The 19,744-nt window shown below is 46.5% G+C and overlaps 1 protein-coding gene across 1 annotated transcript; it reads right to left on the reverse strand.

Annotated features, from left to right (window-relative positions):
* Window positions 1-250: 250 nt before the first annotated feature.
* Window positions 251-1,639, reverse strand: LOC122734104 (fizzy-related protein homolog). Its single transcript, XM_043974795.1, has one exon. It carries the CDS (start codon window positions 1,637-1,639, stop codon window positions 251-253), a length of 1,389 nt encoding a protein of 462 aa, XP_043830730.1.
* Window positions 1,640-19,744: the final 18,105 nt, after the last annotated feature.

Raw genomic sequence — 19,744 nt, forward strand, 5'->3', positions numbered from 1 at the left:
GTGAAGAATGATATCTTAACTTCTGAGTGGCTTCCCCCAACCATGTACCCTTCCCCAAAATTATTCAACAACAGTCACAATTAAGAATTTAATAAGAATCTCAAAAATCTCAAAAGTTTCTCCAGGTCCACCTGCCCACCCCCACCTCTTTTCCATTTCAGTTGATAGTCTTCATTCACGACAATTAGTTAGAAATACTACTGCGTTTCCATGTACATCTTGGTGTGGGCCTGGATGTGGTGTGGAAGAGTTAGCGGATTTTAGTGAAGAGGCTGAGGGCTGATGCAGGTTCTTTTTCTGAACGGGCTTTTTGAAAAACATTCCAGAATCTCAGGGTCTCATCTCCAGCCCCCGTCACTATGGCTCTTCCATCGGGAGACACAGCCAGATACAACACTCGGTAGGTATGGCCAGTGAGTTTGACTACTTGTGCCAGGGAGGGGTATTTCCACATGGCAATCTGGTTTTCGGCATATCCATGGGTGCTGACCAGCTCGTTGTCATATCTGGACCAGGCCAGGTTGCAAACTTGGGCACCGGTATCGATGCGGTGTAGGGGCTGCCCAGTCAGCGTATTCCAGAAACGGATATAGCGGTCTGCTGTCCCCCCACCTGATGCTAAGAGGCCATGCTGGTGGGGAGACCACGCAAGAGCTTTCACAGCAGCCACATGTTTGGTATATCTATGGACAGGCCTTAAACTATGGAGGTTCCAGACCAGAACCGTATTATCATTTCCACCTGAGGCCAGGAGCTCATTATCTATGGACCACTTTAAACCACACACCTCCTGCCTGTGACACTGAAGCCACCGCTCAGATTGCAGGGGCAATGCCCGGATGTCTCTCTGGAGGATCATCGTGTCCCGGCTCCCAGAGGAAATCTGATCTGCATTCCAGGCAAGCACACCGACTCTAGAAGAATGTCCCTCCACTATGCACAGTATCTTCTTGACAGCTACATCCCAGATCTGCACAGAGCCTTTATCTGTGCCAATTGCTAGCAAGTTCCTCTGTTCAGACCAGGCCACGGAGGTCACAGAATCTCCTTCCACAGATAAGTCACACAGCTTGGTCACCTGGCACGTAGAAGCATTCCACAGGTAAGTACGAGTGCCCAGGCCCACGGCAATGACGTTTGAGGAAGACCAATCCAGTAGATTCAAGTAGAAGTCATTCTGGAGTTCAGGGGCCTCAAGGATTTTGAAAGGGCTTCGGGGGATCTTTCTGGCCAATTTCTGTTGAGATGCTAGCAATGTCTGGCTTTTGTCGCTGATGGGAGATAAGACATAAGGACAGACTTCATTGATGACATCAGGTCTCCACCGCTTAGTGACTTGAGTGTATGTGAAGAGGTTCTTTCTGCGCGATGTCCAAGGCTGCAGCCTTCGGCCCCCCGACTTGGGATCCCAGACATTCTCAATCCCAGCTTCTAGCAGCTCATTCTTCAGTAAGGCAGAATAGACGGGGCTGACTTTGCCACCTCTCATCTTGCGTTTCGGCTTGGGTGATTTCTCAGTTTCATTTGGTTTATGGAAGTGAAGGTTCCACCTGGATCCGGCTCTGGAGGGAATGAAACGGTCTCCATGCTTGCTAGAAGATGACACCGAAGAACTGGGCAGCGCCATACTCCATTCCATGTTGGGTCTACCTCGGTCGGCTCTCCTCAGATCTTTTTCTGGGCTCTCACCCTGAGTCTGGTCGAGACACAGCCTTTGTTAAAGTCTGTTCAGGGTAAGAAAATGACACCTAAAGTGCGTGGGGGGTGGGTCTGACAATGGAATTGAAAATTACGGAACACACAGAGAGACAGATGGACAGATGGATGGATGAACACACATATGGGTGGGTGTGGACATATGGACCTACATGCAAGTAGACTCACACACCGGAGGGGTTCCCACTGTGGAGAAAGGTCTATGGACTGGGGCAGCCTGGACTTCCAATCCTAGATCCAGGAGAGGATCAAGGTCAAGTCTGGAGAACGACACCTGTTAGGAACTTGGTTCTGGGGAGAAAAGCCAACATCAATCTATGAGAACCCTTTCAGGATGTTTGTTCTGGGAGAGTGGGGCAGGGTAATCCAAAATCAGTCTGGAATGACTGTCATCTCAGTATGTAGGGAAGCTTGGGACTCAGAGCATGAATTCAAGAGTTTAGATGGCTTAAAATAAGTCTGGAAGGTGGAACCTTTTGGGATCTCAATCCTGGGAAGAAGGGCCAAGGTGAGCCTAAAATGAGATGCCTTTTGGGATCTGAGTCTAGGGAAAAATGCTCAAAGTAAGTCAAGGAAGGAGAGTTCTTTCACAATCTCAGTGGAGATGGCTGGGGGGTGAGGTGTGTGTGTGTTTGGGGGCTGGGGAGAGGGTAGCCTGTGACTTGGAGGCCATAAAAGCCAATAACCAAACTCAATCTGGGAAGAGACACTTTGGGAGATTGTGGTCAGGTAAGATGGGGAAGGGCTTGGGTGCTCCCTAGGATTCAGGGTTGGGATCTCCTATGTCCAGGAAAGAAGGCAGGGAGGGGCACACAAAGACAGTAACTCACTGATCGTTGGTGCTCGGTGGAGAGAAGAATCTGCAGAGGCAAAGCCTTGAGGTCCTTTGTACCACTGGGCCAGTGCCAGCTTGGGGGACTCGGACTCAGGGGCTGGATTCACCAAGTTGATCCAAATCAACCTCTGAGAGATACCTTGCAGGATCTTGGTCAAACTGTTGATATTTTTACCATTAGTGGGAGAAAAGAGAAGGTAAGTCTGGGAGGAGAGGTGACATAGGTTGGGGGAGGAGGCACTTTGCCCCGTGGCGATCAGCCTACGAGGAGGTGCCTTAAGAAGGTTTAGTTTTAGGGGAATGGCCAGGATCAGTCTAGGAAAAGAGGGCTTTCATAAGCTCTATCTGGGGAGAAGGCTGGGAGGCCTCGGAGTTGCCCCTGTATCCACCGGCAGCCAACAGACAAGATCATTCTAAGAAGGGTCATCGCCTTGGAGACGCCTTGGAAGCGAAGGGCTTTGGTGATGGAAGGGGGGAGGGGAGCAGGGGGTGGGGTGGGGGTGGGGGAGGGGAGGGGGCTGGGGGGGGGGGCGGAGCAGGGTTAGAATATGAACCTGGGGCCTAGGTCAGCCTGGGAGGGGCTGCCTCAACGGATTTAGGGTTGGGGAAGACAGAGGGGGCACTCCCAGGGTGGGGCAGGGGCTCACACCTAGGGCCCAAAGGCTCCGGTAGAGACTTCCTCCTGGGGACCTCTTGGGCTCACTACCCAACCAAGGGCCAGCCTCCGAGGGGAGCCAGTGGGGTGGGGCTGATGGGGCTGGGCCAGGGGGAGGGGGGCCAATTATACCTCACACAGGCCTCAGGCCTTCAGACCTCAGAGCTGCCGCCGCCTCCTCGACCACCTCACCCCAACTCCAAGGCACTCAAGATGGCGGCACAACATTCGTTAAGATGACGTACCACCCCCACGCCCCCTTACTCAAGAAGGAAGCGTTCTCTCCTTTGCTCGGGGCGGCCTGCACCCCCTGGGCCACAGGAGCATCATGATAAATTCCCCCCTGAGTGTCTTGTCTAAAGAAACACCAAATAGGAAGGAAAGGGGGGAAGAAAGTGGGGAGAGGAGGGGGAGGGAGAGGAGGGGAGAGAATGGGGAAGGGAGAGGAGGGGGAGAAAATGGGGAGGGGGAGAGAATGAGAGGGGAGGGAGGGGGAGAGAATGGGGAGGGGAAGAATTAGAAGGTGGAGAACGTTATGCCTAAAGAGCCCAACAGCTCAATTTCCAAGGCAAAAGGGGGAAAGAAAAATGTAACCAGTGTGATTATACAGACGGGCTTTGGTTCCAGAGAAGACCTTTGCAGAGTTGGGGGACTAGTGGCATGGAAAATGAGACATACTGACCCAGAAAATGTGTTGATTGTTTTTACTGAACTCCTCCTCCCCCCACCCCCTTTAAAAAAATTCTTCTTAAAAGGATCCATTAGAGAATCCCTTAAACTAGAGGAAAGGGAAATATTCAGACTTGAAGATGATATAAAAACAAGAGATTAACTGTATGCAACAGATTTAGCTGCTTAATCTATCAGTGTTCTGGACAAATCTAGGACTATACAGGTTGTCCCAAAAAGTCTTAGTGCAGTTTTTTTTTTTATTATGTAATTTAATTCTTCTTTTATTTTTTTTTTTAGTTTTCAACATTTGTTTAGATAAGATTTCAAATTTCAAATTTTTCTCCCTCCCTCCCCCTTCCCTAGACAGCAAATAATCTGATATATATATATATATAACATTTCTGCATTAGTAAGAGAATAATAAGAGAAGAATCGGAGCAAAAAGGAATTAGTGCAGTTTTAAGTTAAAACTTTTGGGAAACCCAGTATAAGCAGAAAAGATTCAGGCCCTATCCTAATCTAATTTTAAGAAAGGAGATTCTCTCTCTCTCTCTCTCTCTCTCTCTCTCTCTCTCTCTCTCTCTCTCTCTCTCTCTCTCCCTCTCCCTCTCTCTCTCCCTCTCCCTCCCTCTCTCTTCCTCTCTTCTCTCTCTCTCTCTCTCTCTCTCTCTCTCTCTCTCTCTCTCTCTCTCTCTCTCTCTCTCCTCTCTATTTCTCTCTCTCCCTCCCTCCCCCCTCAATGTCTCTGTCTCACTGTCTTTCTTCCCCCCCCATTTGTGTTTTACACATACACACACACATATGTAACAAGAATCTGTAGCAAGAATCTGGTGCATATGCAGATCACATCAAACCCTCATTATATCCATATATATGCATATGTGTATAGACATACCTATAAAAGAGTAAAGCAGAAATGATTACTGCTGCCTAAGCTTTTTTCTGTCAAATGGACACATATGTGTATTGTGTTTAGCATTTCTTTTCTGAATATAAAATAACTACGTATTCCATACCTGATTCATATTTCTATGCCCAACCGGAGGCTCCCATGTGGTGCAGTGATAGCACACTGGAACTGGAATGAGGAAGACCCAGATTCAAATCCTATCTCAGAGACGTTAGCTTTGTGACCCTGGGCAAGTCAGTTAACATTTGTCTGCCTCAGTTTCTTCATCTGTAAAATGGAGATAACTAACTAATAGCATCTCCCCCAAGTATATCCGTACAAATGGGATAATACATCCAAAGTGTTTTTCAACTTTTGTTGTTCGGCCATGTCTGACTCTTTGTGACCCCATAAACCATAGCACACCGATATTGTGCATGGGGTTCTCTTGGCAAAGTTTCTGGAGTGGTTTGCCATTTCCTTCTCCTGTGGGTTAAGGCAAACAGGTTAAGTGACTTGCCCAGGGTCACACAGCTTGTAAGTGTCTGAGGCCAGATTTGAACTTGGGTCTTCCTGACTCCAGACTCAGAGCTCTATCCACTGAGCCACCCAGCTGCCTTTTTGCAGCCTGAAAGCTCTTATAAAAATGAATATGATTAAGTGACCTCACCTCTCTCTGCACCTGTTTCTTGGTCAATAACTTGATGAGGTCGGACTCAAGGCTTTCTAAGGCTTCTTCTAATTCATGGGGTCATGTATTTGGAGGGTGAAAGGACTTTTGAAGCTGAATCTACTGATAAATTTACAGATAAGGAAACTAAGGAACAAAGGACTGAGAGGAGGAATGTGAAAATACTGTGTGATGGACTGACTACTGTAAGGTATTAGATTACAAATACACACATTTTAGTGATGGGAACTTGTAGGAAAGATTCGAAGGTTCAGAGGAGACCTGGGTAAACAGGCAGAAAACTTGCAGAAGTAGGTGGCTGTAGTGGGAAAAGAGAGAAGGGGATGGGGAAGGGCCAAAGGCAGAACCTGGGGTCAGGTCCTGGTCTGAACTAGGTTCAGGATCCTAGACAAAGCACTCTGGAATCTCCATGGTGAAATGGAGCTGCTTGGATTCTAGATCAGGAGACCTTCCCATTTTGGGGGTGGGAACCCCTTTGGCATCAGTCTGGAGAAGCCAGGACCCCTTTTCAGAATTGTTTTTGGTGCCTCCATTCCTAATTACTGATGCTCTCTGTTGTTTAGAAGTTAGGGAAAGGGGGAGGCAGCTAGGTGGCGCAGTGGATAGAGCACTGGCCCTGGAGTCAGGAGGACCTGAGTTCAAATCCGACCTCAGACACTTAACACTTACTAGCTCTGTTACCCTGGGCAAGTCACTTAACCCCAATTGCCTCACCAAAAAAAAAAAGAAGAAGAAGAAGTTAGGGAAAAGGAATGAGTCATTTCCAGCACCACCCCCTTCCACACCCCCATCCATGTTCACAGAGCCCCTGAAAACCATCCATGTAATTCTTGGAGGGGGGGGGGGCTGTGTATTCCAGGTTAAGAATGTCCTGGTCTTTGAGGTCTTTTCAACAACCTTTCCAATTGTCATTGTTACCCTCCTCCTTCAGGACAAAGATGACAATCATTAGCCGGATCAGAAGCGGCCTCTCACCTGTGAATGGCCAAAGCCGAACAGAGCAGGCCAGAGACAGGAATTGAGTCAAGTTTTATTTTCAGAGTGAGGAAAAAGGCTCGCAAGCAAGTAGGAGCTACAGACACATGGGCCTGAGGCAGTGTGGTTAGAGCTCATTACTTATACTAGTGGCTGCCCAGTGATCTGTAGCCCTGACAGTGAGGGGTCACAGCAAGCGTGTGACAAGTTTGATTCATTACAGGACTTTCTGAGTTTGGCCAGTGTTTGAGAGAGCACCTGGTGAATTATGTGACTAGCCCAGATGGTGAGATCATCCAGAGGGTGATCGCAAATGATTGTTGTCCTGCCAAGCTCAGGGCACAACTAGCTTGCTGGCCCTTAGCTCTGAAAAACAGGGGGTCTAAATTTTATTTTGTCATTTCCCTCTTTTGGCCAAAGGGAGGGGGTCTGAAAGAGCCCCTACCCTTCTGACCAATAACCATGAGAAGCCAGTTGGGTCAGGATGAGATATTGCCCAGGGGGTTGGTTCCTTGAGGGAACCTATTGGGGAAGTATGTCCCAGGTATCATTGCTAGCCATTGTTTGCTTGCAAACAGAAAAAATGGGGAGAATGAGGGGAATGGGAACACGCATTTGAATCAGGGCCTTGGTGGCTGGGGATATAACAAGGAGAAATCAGGACAAAACAAACCATGAAATAGTATATTCAGTCTTCATCCAGAATCTTGGGGCAGCTGTCTCATTTGTGACCCTATTCTTCCTTTAGCTACTCCCTTCCTTGTCCTGCCCTTTACACTGGGTAGTGTGATACTGTAAATAATCATCATTATAGACACCAGTTTGGAGTAAGCATATTCTTAATTCCTCAATGTTATACCAATAAGGGATTGACCACGCATCTCCCTAACTTCTCAGAGCTTCAGCATTGTCAGTGTGAGCAGGAGAAAAGCCCCATGTGGTCTCCCAGAGAGAGAGAGAGCTTGAGAGAGACAGAGACCACGTGGTCCTAGGGAGCCAAGAGAGATCACTGTGGCCAGGTTTTTATCCCTTTTTGTTTTTTTGCAGGGCAATGAGGGTTAAATGACTTGCCCAGGGTCACACAGCTAGTAAGTGTCAAGTGTCTGAGGCTGGATTTGAACTCAGGTCCTCCTGAATCCAGGGCCGGTGTTTTATCCACTTTGCCATCTAGCTGCCCCCCCCATCCCTTTTTGATAATTGGTGGGTCATTATTCATCAGTTAAATCTAATTGGTTGGCTTTATTGAAATCTATTGGTTGATGTTATGGGGGGAAATTGGTGGGGGTTTGAGGTAAGGGTTCTTAGGAGTTCCTCTTTAAAGAATTACACCCTCTTGCACACAAATCCAATTAGAATAAAATAATAGTTTATTTAGGTGCTGGGGAAAGGAAACTAAGAGAGAGGTCCTTGGATTTCTTATGGGGAGAAGGCATGGCACAGAGGCGTGGCTCTCTGAGATACCTATCTCCTTGAGGAGAAGACAGGCAAATCCTTTTATAGAGGATCATGCTGGTCCCATGGGGTGATCATCTGACTATGGAAAGCCCCCTTATTGGGGGAGGATCGTCCCCCACTGTTGGTGGTTGGGGGAATTTGGGTGAGAGGCATCTCTGATCTCTTAAGCCATCTCTGTCCCCCTCATGCCACAAAGGCAACAGCCACACCTAATCTTATCTCCCTGAGGGATGGGGGAGACTGAAATGAAGGGTGGTGGTCGTGGAGCTAACTCAGTCCAGATCCAGTGCCACTTATCTCTTTAGGTGTGTCTGTCCTTTGGCTTAGTTTCTCAAGGAGAAGGGTCCTTGATTTCCCCCAGAAGACTTCTGAGGTACCCCAGGCCCGTAACAGTTGACAAGACTTGAAAGTGGCCTATGAGAAAGGAATGCAAAACCCCTCACTCAAATGGGTCAGGGCAAAGTCTATTATCTAGGTGTGGTTTAATTCTTTCGGCAATCTAGACAAAAGAATCAATCTCCATTCTTTTTGTTCCTTTGGGTTTGTCCCAGATGAGATTTGATGAAATCTTTCCAGGAGAACTCAACTTTCTGGAGTAGGGGTAGCAGGGAGAAAGGACTGATCCATAGGTCCCCCAAGAAATCGATTATTAATAATTATTTTCTCACTGTAGGTGGGCATCATTTAGCTGTAAGCCCTAGGTCACTGACCAGAAAAGTAAGCCTCCATTCTGTAGTCCAGGGTAACCGTCAGGGGAGTTCTTTAGCCCATGGGGCCACATGCTTCTGAGCCCTGACTCCAAGCCTAAGTGTTCCCAATTCCATTTGGGGGACCACTGAGCATCCCGGTATTTTCCATAAATATCCCTCGAGTCTTAAGCAGCAGACTCAGGCTTCCCACAAAGTCTCTCAGTTTCTTGTGAGCTAATTTGCACCTCTTTGTTTCAGACAGATGCCAAAGAGATGTGCTTTCTAATGAGATGTGGCTGAGGAAGCTCTCATTTGTAGATCTTTCTCATTTCCTGTATCTGTCCCTCCCTTCCAGCCCCAGAAGTCATCCTGGCTCTATGATGCTCCTCCTTCCTTAGTCACGCCAGTGAAGTGGAGGGAGTAGGGCAGGGAGCACAGAGCACAGAGTTTGTTGGCCTGCACAGCCACCTTTTTGTTCTTGCAGCAATGCCAGATGTGTATGTGGTCCCGGGTGAAGCCTCGCCAGAGATGCCCAGGGAGGATTCTCATCAGTCAGAAGTGGAGGGTAGCATTGTCCATTCCAGCTATTCCAGTGAGACCTTTGAGTCCTTCACAGAAGAGGAGGTGAAGGAGGAGGGGGCAGAAGAACAATGTCAGCTGATTGAGGGGAAAGCCCCTGGCTCCTTGGCCTCTTCTGAAGAATGCCTGACCGATTCTAGTGCCTCTGGGAGCCAAGCTGTGAGCAAGAAGCTGATGCCAAGCTTAAAGGATGGAGGTACAGAATTCCTATTGGGTGGGAGTGGAAAGGGCTGTTGGTTGGTCCATCAGTGGGCAAACATTTATTAAGAACCTCCTATATGCCAGGCACTGTGATAAGTAAGTTCTGTTGGCCACAAACTTAGGGTTACATTCCCACCCACCCACTGCCTTTGCCCATTTTCTACAGTAAAGGGGACCAGCCACTTTGCCATTGGCATGCTCGCCCTGGGCATCTACAATATGCAGAATGCAATGGAAGCAACCCCTGCCCCCCCCCACAAACAAGATGCTCTCTGGTTCCTCTGAAGCCACAGGCCAAGGTGACGTGAAAGGTGCACACCAGGGTACATTGCTGAAGAGGGCCAAGCTGTGCCAAAGAGAGTGTAGTGGGGCAGAGGGAAGGCCACAAGGGATTGGTTCAGTAGCCTGATCACTGTGGATTTTGACCTTCCTCCCCACCTGCCCCTGCACACAGCCCAAGCTCTGCTGCCCACTCTTCACACTTGTCTTCATTCCCCTTTCTACTGCCGTTTGAACCCCTTCCTGACAGCGGCCCTGTCTGCAAGTTGTTCCCGTGTTAGGAACCCGGGGTTGAGAGTTAAGAGGGACCTCAGAGTTGTCTCCAACCCTGGATTGACAGATGAGAAAGCTGAGGCCCACATAAGTGAAGTGACTTGTAAGATGTCACAGGGTAACTTTTACAAGAGCCAGATTTGAACCCACATCCTTTGATTTGAAATCTGATCCTCATTCCCTGACATCACACTCTCCCCCTATCTGATGTGAGCTCAGGAAATGTGGGCTATGTTGAATATGTCTGTACAGTGAAGGTAATTACAAAAATGCATCTGCTCCAGGAAAATAATGGAATGCATTCCAAGGCCAGAGAGAACAGTTTTTAGATGGTTTTCTCTTTGGGATAATCCATTTCCACAGGCCATTCTTCCCATTAGCACCAGTCCTTGGGATTTGTCTGTCAGCATAATTCTTCAGGGTCTCTCCTGACAGTGGGGAGAAAAGACTGATGAGGCACAGCCTGATAATGGACTTCCAGTAAATTCAGGGTTACATGAACAAAGAAGCAAACCATTTCTCCATCTCCTTAGGAAACAGAGAGGAATTGGGTTCATACAGAAACTGGGGAAAGAAACAATTTGTTTGCAAGGGCACTGAACCCCAAAATGGGCTTAGATGGCAAGGTTCTGGGCCCTTCATTCATCAGCCCTTTGGGTGGGCTGACTTGGGTACTCTCTCTAGCATGCGGGCAGAAGCTGGGATGAGAGAACATGTCTGAAAAAATGATGGTGTTTTTTTCACCTGACGTCACTTCCCAGTGGCATTTCCCCAACCTCAATAGCACCTTCCCTGGCAATGGAGAAGTATGGTTCAACAAAGGAAAGCAACGTGTTGGCCATTAAGAACAACATGGTGTCATTCTGGCCTCTGGCTTATTGCCACCTCTCTTTTGGGTGGCAGAAGCCTACTTCCTTTCTCAGGCCAAGTAGTTGGCCTCCTGAGGCACTTCGAAGTTCAGGGATTCTACTAGAGGCTACTCCTCCCACCTTAGCCAATAAGGAAACCTTCCTAAACAAAGCTGGTTGTGTTGATTTTTTTCTATCCCAAACAGGGGAATGAAATGCTCTGTGGTGTCTGGGATCTAGTATATTTATTTGGGCTCATGACTGTGTAGGGTGTCCTCAAGAAGTCAGATCTGACTTTAGAATCGATAGTGCCCTACTATCCTAGGGAGGTAGGGCAGAACCCCAACCCCCCAAATGTCTCTTCTTTAGCCTGTAATAAGCCTTTAAAGATTCATACAAGGGGGCTGGAAAGAAGAAATGAACAAAAAAGCATTTATCAAGACCACCCCCTGTGTATGTCACAGTAGAATGTGCACACACAAAAGCAAACCAGTCCCTGCTGTCCAGGAGCTCACAGCCCAACAGGGGGAGGCTGAGCAGAGTGGATTGAGCAGGTGCTGAGCACCTCGAAAGGCACTTTGGTCCTTAGGGTGCAGAGGTAGACTCAGGGTGCTGCAGCTGTCTTTAGTTTCATCAGACGATTCACAATAATGTTTGTATTTCTGAGGCTGAGCCATTGGACGGCCTCAAAGACTTAGGTGGCAGGAACCTCCTGGGTGGGGCGGGGCATGTTCGTCACTCAGCACTGCACTGCTTTCCCTACTGGCCCCCAAGTCCCAGTTCGAATAGGACTGGATTTAGAGACTGACGACTTGGATTCAGTTATCGGGAGCACTATGAAGAAGTGAAAAGAGCCCCAATGCTCAAGCCCAGGAGATCTGGGTTCCAATCCTGACTCCAATACATAACTGAGCTATGGGAAAGGAATCCCAATGCAAGTTTTAGCTGGTGTTTCTCATGCCCTAGGCTCTATTCTGTGGTGGAGCTTCTTTTGCTGATTTGGAAGCAATCTTTGTTGACTTTGTGCTTGAATTTTAGACCAGTTTGATTCCTGATTATCTCCATCAAGTGAGGAATATGATTGGCGAATGTATGGAAATCACCATTTTGTCCCATGGTGCCTCATTTTCTCCAAGTGTTTTGTTCTGGGTAAAATGGCAGGTATGCTCATTCCTGCTGTACGTGACAAAACCAGATATTTAATTTTGAAATGGACAGCTTTGCTCAGTTCAGTTTTCAACAGAGTAAGGGCACTTGCTTCTAAGCAAAGGAAAATTCACATCCCAGAAATTCTTTTTCTTTCTCTCTGACCTCAGGTGATATTAAGTAGATGCTCATTAGCCATCATCCCCTGTTCTTTTTTTTTTTTTTTTTGGCAGGGTCACACAGCTAGTAAGTATCAAGTGTCTGACATCGGATTTGAACTCAGGTCCTCCTGAATCTAGGGCCGGTGCTTTATCCACTGTGCCACCTAGCTGCCCCCTCAACATTTGTTTTTATAAGATCTCGAGTTTCAAATTTTTCCCCTCGCCCCATCCCCAAGATGGCAAGCAATTTGAATGTATATGGAACCATACTGTTTTTACTTTTTGTTATTTTTTTTCTTTCTTGAGGTTTTTCCCTTTTCTTCTGATTCTTCTTTCACAACATGACAAGTGTGGAAATATGTTTAATGTGATTGTGCATGAACAAGCTATATCAGATTGCTTGCAGATTGGATTTTTGTCAGCTCATCTATATGGAAAGTTGGAAAGTCCGGAGCACAGGCTTTGGCAAGCTCATGTCCAAGGTGAATATGAAAGCAAGAGAGAACAATAGAATTTGACTGAAAGCAGGAAGGGAGAAGAAGGGCATGTGTATCAGAAGAAGATAAGGCCCCTGGCCAGCTGCTAAGAGCTGGAACTGGGCTTTGTTCTGCAGTCTTCACTGTGCAGCTGTTGTCATAGGGCTGTGTTCCTTTCTTCTTACAGAGGCAGCCAGGAGTCTGCTCTAGAGGATCTTTCCCATGACAGGCCTTTTCTTCTCACAGCGTCATCAAGAGGCCCCGAGCCACAGACTCTCTTGCCCCAGAAGTAGAGGGGTCAGGATTGATTGGTGTAGGTCAATGAGTGCTGTAAAGAGACCCAGGTGAAAGCTCACTGCAGTAGCTGAAGTTTTTGTAGCATGGTGTTGGTGATGGCTTTGGATTCCATGCCTTATTGGGTTGTGTGTGTGTGTGTGTGCGTGTGTGTGTACACACACACGCACGCACACCCATGCATACTCGAGTTCGTATGCATGAGCACATGTGGGTCTCTGTGGGTTTGGGTGTGTGTCTGTATCTGTGGGTGGTGTGTGTCTGTGTATGTGATTGTGGGTGGGTTTGAGTGTGAGTGTGTGTGTGTACATGTGGGTCTCTGCAGGTGTGAGTGGGTGTATTTGTGTTTATGTGTGGTGTGTGACTGTGTGTGTGTGATTGTGGGGGGTATGAGTGTGGGTGTGGGTATGGTATGAGTGTGTGTCTGGGTACATGTGTGTGTGTCTTCATGTAACTGTGTGAGTATATGACTGTATATGAGTGGAAGTGGAAGTAGGTATATCTGTGTTTCTGCTTGTGTGTGTCTGTGTCTATGGAGGGTGAGTGTATGTGTGTGTGTGCATATGTCTGTGCGAGTGCCTATGCATGTGCATGTGTATGTCTGTGTCTATATGTGGGTGTGTGTGTGGAGGGGGAAGAAAAGTGGTACTAACTTCTGACTTGTTTTACCCCAGAGCCCACACACAAACAGCATGTGCCTCTTGGTAAGCCATCAGTGATAAAGCTTTGCTCTCAGATACTGTCAAGCACCTTCAGTTTATTGGAGACATAGCATGGGGCTATGGGTAAGGCACTGAGATTAGAGTCAATAAGACCTAGGTTCAAATCCTTCCTCAGATTCTCAGTAACTGTGAATAAGTCATTAATCTCTCTGTGCCTCAGTTTCTCTCTCTGGAAGCTGAAGGGGTGGGACTTGATGGCTTCTAAGTTGCCTTCCAACTCTAAGCCTAAAATCCTGGGATCTGAACTGCAAAAGCTGAGCTTGGAGTCAGGAAGCTCTGGGTTCAAATCCTGCCTCTGACCTATCCTGGCCATGTTTGGTTAGACCTCTCAGTGCCCCCAGGCAGAAGATCATAAGCCTAGAGGTTGCAAAAGAATATGTGTGCTCTATTTTCCTCCCCAGAGCTTCCCTATACCAATAAAATCACAAATTCAGACAAAACAAAATAAGAATGTGATGGGTTAGATATGTCTGTATATAATTACGTTTTACAACTTTACATATCTTGTTATCTTACACTAAAACCCCCCGGCTGGGCAGAGGAAAGAGGGGAAAAAGCCCACCCCTCCAACGAGCTTAAGGAACATCATGGAAGCTGAATCAAGAGCTAGCATACAAAACAACAGCTCACAATTGGGGGCCCCTGGGAGACTGATGAGTTATCATAGCAACCAATGATCTCTGAGTGAGCTGATGTTTGCCTCTTCCTCTACAGAGAACATAAAATGTCTGGTCAACAAATACAGCTAGCCAAATTAAAAGGGACCATCCCCTCAAACAGTGGGTTGGGCAGGTCTTTTATTTTGTTCTCTGCAGCAGGGCAGGTAGCTCTGTGGTCTGGGGTACTTGGCTAGCTGAGCAACCTTTCCCTATGATCTTTACATCATTCATTATGGCAAATCTATCAAATAACAAATTTTCCCAAGGCTGGACTTCCTCCCACAGAGATACACAAGAACGAACAGGGAGTGGGTAATAGGGCTGGGACTCCAACCCAGGGCCTGAGCCTCCCAGAACACTGCTCTTCCCAAAGTTCCATTCAGTTCACCAGATATCGCCTAAGATGGCTTATGGAACCCAGGCTGCTCCTGGCCAGAAGCCAACCCTGGCCTTTCTAAGGCTCTAGTAGCATTTATTAAACACCTATGCCTGGAAGGGGGAGCGGCAGTGGGTCTTTCATATTCACCTTGGACTTGATTGATGGACTGACTATGTAGATTATCCGAGGAGTAATCTAAGGGACTTTGGAGAGTCTCAGCTCAGGTTTCTTGGGCAGCTGGGTGATGCAGTAGATAAAGTGCTTGGCCTGGAGTCAGGAAGAGCAGAATTCAAATTCGACCTCATTTACTAGCTGTGTTACCTGGGCCAGGTCACTTTACCCTGTTTGCCTCAGTTTACTCTTCTGTAGAAGAGCTGGAGAAGGAAATGGTGATCCGCTTCAGTATCCCTGCCAAGAAAACCCTCAAAGGTTTCACCAAGTCAGACACAACAATCAAAATCAGGTTTTTGGCACATGATGAATATGGGCGACCTGGCAATGACCAAAAACTCTCTGGTGAATTTGGGGTGAGGGGAGAAGGGACCAACATGTGCCACACACTATGCTAAGTACCTTACAAATTTTACCTCATTTGATCCTCACAACTACCATGGGACATAGGTGCTATTATTATCTCCATTTACAATTTAGGAAACTGAGGCAGTCAGAGGTTAGATGACTTGCCCACAGTCACAATGAAAGGAAGCTTCAAGGCTGGGTTTGAACTAAGATGCTCCCAACTCCAGCCCCATCACAGAAGAGAATATATAACCTGGGATTCCCCCTGATGGGGGGTAGGGTGTGGGGAGAGAAACCTTGGTTTAACAACTCTTCACTCTGTGACTCACTGCCCCACCTAGGTGTCTTGGTGGCCATCCCATTAATGGTCAAATTGACATGAAATGAGCTAATTATTGAAATAGGGTATTACACAGCATTTTGAGGGAGGAGAGGACAAGATGGGTGACCCTCCCCACATTTTCCAGTGGTGACCCCTTCTGGGACTTGAACATCATTCCATAGTAATTCTTCACACTGATCTCTTTAGACAGACATTGCCTGCATATGTATTAAGTATGCACAAGAGTTTGGGGCTTTTGAACTCCCCCCCCCATGTTACAGGTGAAGAAGCCAAGGACCAAAGAAGGGAAAGGATTTGTCCAAGGTCTATAGGCCAGTACTAGCCCTGTGTCCTTGCTTGCCACTACAGTGCTATCTTCTGCATGAACCCTTCCCTGATACCTCTATCCAGAATGGTCCCTTTTCCATCCCCAGTCCCTCAGGTGTCACTGGCCTCCTCCAGGTACTTCATCAAGTCCTCCCTTCTATGATCATTCTCTGCTCACATAGTTTTCACAAGGCCAACTTTTGTCTCAATTCTAACTTAGCCTTGAAGCACTGAATGGGTATTGCCTCAGACAAACTGAGGCCTAGGAAAGACCTTAATTTAGAAAGATCCAGGCCTCCCACTGCATCGTGGGCAGGCCATTGACAGTCATCTTGACCTATATCTTACCACTATTCTTGGATGACTTTGGAAGAGAGAGTGAGGCTGAGAACTTTGCACAGCTCCGCCTCACTTCAATTCACTGAACAGTCAAGATGTCACCCTGGTGAGGTCATGGGTCCTCCCTGAAAAGGAAGGATGAGCAGTAATTACATTTTTCATGGCTATAGAGCTGGAAGGGATTTAGAATTTAGCAGATGAGACACTTGAACCAGATGTGTGTGTGTATGTGTGTGTATGTGCATGTATGAGTGTGTACATTATAGATACAAAATACAAAGCAGTTAGGCGATAGAGGACACGGGCAGCCTGGGGAATCAGAAAAGGGCAAATCCTTTGTCACCTTTACCTGCTAACTATCAGCTCCTTATGGATTATGACATAGAAAGACCTTATCTTTACAGAAAGTATCTTTCCTCAATCTTTTTCTTTTCTTTTACAAATATTGTGTTCTGTCCTGCAGATGTTGTTTTGAATCTTGCATAATCAATACAGGTAATAGAGGCAGATAGGTGGGCCAGCGGACTTGGGCTGGGAGTCAGGAAGACCTGAGTTCAAATCCAGCCTCAGACACTTACTAGCTGTGTGACCCTGACCAAGCCACTTAATCTGTTGGTCTCAGTTTCATCAATTGCAAAAAATGCATCACTTGGTTGTTAGGAGGATATTACAGTGCATAGCAATACTAGGTGCTTAATAAATGCTTATTCCATTGCATTACATAATCAATCTGATCAAATATATCTATAACAATTTCATCCTTTCATTGAATTGAGAAGTGTTCTTCCTTTCCATAATTAAGATAACTATATCATTCTTTTATCTTACAGGTTTTTTTTTTACTTGAAAAAATATTTAGATTATTGGTTCAGTTGGAGTTAATTATATGGTACAATAGGATGTATAGATCTCAACCTATTTTGAACCATGTAGCTGTCTGCCTTCCCAATAGTTCCATTTTCCACTGATTATTTTCAATATGGGCTTATCAAATACTGATTTTTTATGGATATTGGATTCTATTTTTGTCCCTTTGATTTGACTTTTTGAATTAATTGCAAAATGTCCAGAGGAGGAAATTGAGGCCCAGAAGAGTGAGGTAAGGTACACAAGTTGCCATTAATTAGTAAATTGTAGAGTTAATCTTATAGAATAGGGGCAGCTAGATGGCGCAGTGGATAGAGCACTGGCCCTGGATTCAGGAGAACTTGAGTTCAAATCCGGCCTCAGACATTTGACACTTACTAGCTGTGTGACCCTGGGCAAGTCACTTAACCCCAATTGCCTCACCAAAAAAAAAAAAAAATCTTATAGAAGAGGTTTGAATCTCAAAGAGTGTTTATACCTGGGTTGATGCTGAATTTAAATGAGGTCTTTTGTGTAATGCCCCACGGGAGCAGGGGTGTGGTCAGACACAGAGGAGAGAGCATGGATCTCAAGCACTCTGTATGCCTTAAAGCACTATATAAACGTGAGTTGATTAAGAGGCTGCTGCTGCAACTGAGGATGGGGAGGAGGAAGATGCCACCTCCATTGTGGTGCTGACTACATTCTCTGAGTCTTCCACTTCGATCCTGCTCAGGTAGGTCAGCCAATAGTCACAGAACAAAACAGAGGGTGCTGGTAAACGTTTAACAACCAGCTCTCTATGAATGCACACTGAATTTAAATAGGCATTACTCAAAGATTTTAGAGCCTATAAAGTCAAAAGAAAAATAAGCCAGACGGCGTGGCGATTGCCCCATGTGTAAAAGCTCACAATGAATATTGAACAATCAGCTCTCAGAGCTGGCTCCAGAACATCCCTGTGAAAGGGCTGTCGGACACCTTTAATCAAAGATGGTAGGCCTATGTGATTGCTTATGTGTGAGCAAGGACATGGAAACATGCATGTCTTACCACTGCATCATTCAGGTGACTTTAAGTTCACTTACCTGGGCAATAAACTTTCCAGGGATGTGCCCATAGATGATGAAGTTGACACACACATTGCCTCAGCTAGCCCAATGTTTGGGAGGGTCCAAAACAAAGTGTGGAAGAGAAGAGGTATTAGGCTCCCTACCAAAAGAAAGGCTTGTACAGCTGTTGTCCTGAGCTCCTTGCTGTGTGCCTGTGAAAGCTGGACAGTCTAGCAGAGCCATGTCAGGAAACTGAATGGCTTCCATTGGAATTGTCTTAGGAAGATGCTGAAGATGACCTGGCAGGATGGAGTATTGAATGCTGACGGCCTGGCCTTTCTCAGGGTGAACTGTCAGGCATTCAGACTCTATTGCAGAGACCACAACACCCATGGGCTGGCCACATTATTCAAATGTTGAATGTCAGTTTCCTTAAAGGACTATGAGAGGGTAACAAGGAAAGTTGTTATAGTTGTTTGTCTTTTGTTCTCAAAGAGTTCCATGACACCTGGGGTGATGTCACAACTTGTGCTGAAGTGGGTTTAAGTGAGGGAGGACTATGAAAGGCCACCAACCTCACTCTCTTCTACAGAGTCATCTGGGTTCAGTGGCAAAAATAGATCAGGATGACTGGAGGAGGCCCCAGCTATTTGGGTCAATTGTGGTGAAATGACTTGCCCAGGGTCACACAGCTAGTCAGTGTCTAACAGGAAATTTGAATTCAGGTCCTCTTGACTTCAGAGCCAGAACACTATGCACTGCACCACCTAGGTGCCCCGATCAAGAAACTCAGCCCCAGTCTCGTGGAGGGAGCTTGGAGCCACAGATTAATGAATTAATCTACTATGAGCCAAGCTGATCAGTTGAGGATACAAACAAGTCAGTCCTTGCCTTCAAGAAGCTTACATCCTAATAAGGGTAGAACACACACACACACACACACACACACACACACACACACACACATGCACGCACGGAGTTTATGGGTATGGAGTTTTGAAAGTTACAGGAATGATGAATGGAGGGAGAGGTGAGCAGATGAGTCCATCCTTCCCAGAAGGAATGGTAGCATTGATGTGATTGGGATTCCAGAATTGGAAAGGCATGGAGGGGCCAGACACAAGAGAGAAGATGGCTAAGACTGGCTGGGCATGAAGACCAACAGAGATGCCATTTATCAAACCCTTAGCACACTAGTTATGTGATAAATACTTATTCCTCTTTCCCTCCTGGTCTCTGGTACAAGGGGCAAGGTGGCTGTGGAAATACCTGGGGAGATCTCTGCTGAAATCGTGGCTCTGAAACTAGGTTTGGAACTACAGCTTCTCTGAGTCTTGGCTTCTTTGCCTATAAAATAATAATAATAATAATAATAATAATAATAATAATAATAATAATAATAAGGTTATTATGAGGAAAACATTGTGAAAACTTGACTGTGCTATAGGAACACAAATAAGTATTAATGGACAACCTAGTGTTTACAATGGTGCACCAGTGCATGCAGCTTCCCACACAGTGGTAACATATTTTTTCTTTTCAACTCTGTAGTACAAGGTCCTATGGTGCTGGTCTTGGCTTCCTGTTCTTTGCCTTATTGCTGTGTGAGTGTGTGTGTGTGTGTGCACATGCGAGCGAGTGCACGCTCGTGTGTTAAAGGGGGAAGGATAATGAGGCTAACAGGGAACTTTGTCTCTCCATATTTCTGACTTGTTTTACCCCAGAGCCCACACACAAACACAGCA

Source organism: Dromiciops gliroides, chromosome X, assembly GCF_019393635.1.
Source record: "Dromiciops gliroides isolate mDroGli1 chromosome X, mDroGli1.pri, whole genome shotgun sequence".
In the NCBI taxonomy this organism is placed as follows: Eukaryota; Metazoa; Chordata; class Mammalia; order Microbiotheria; family Microbiotheriidae; genus Dromiciops; species Dromiciops gliroides.

Excerpts from the sequence above, each read along its gene's own strand:
- LOC122734104 (XM_043974795.1), bottom strand. The coding sequence starts at position 1,639 with ATGGAATGGAGTATGGCGCTGCCCAGTTCTTCGGTGTCATCTTCTAGC.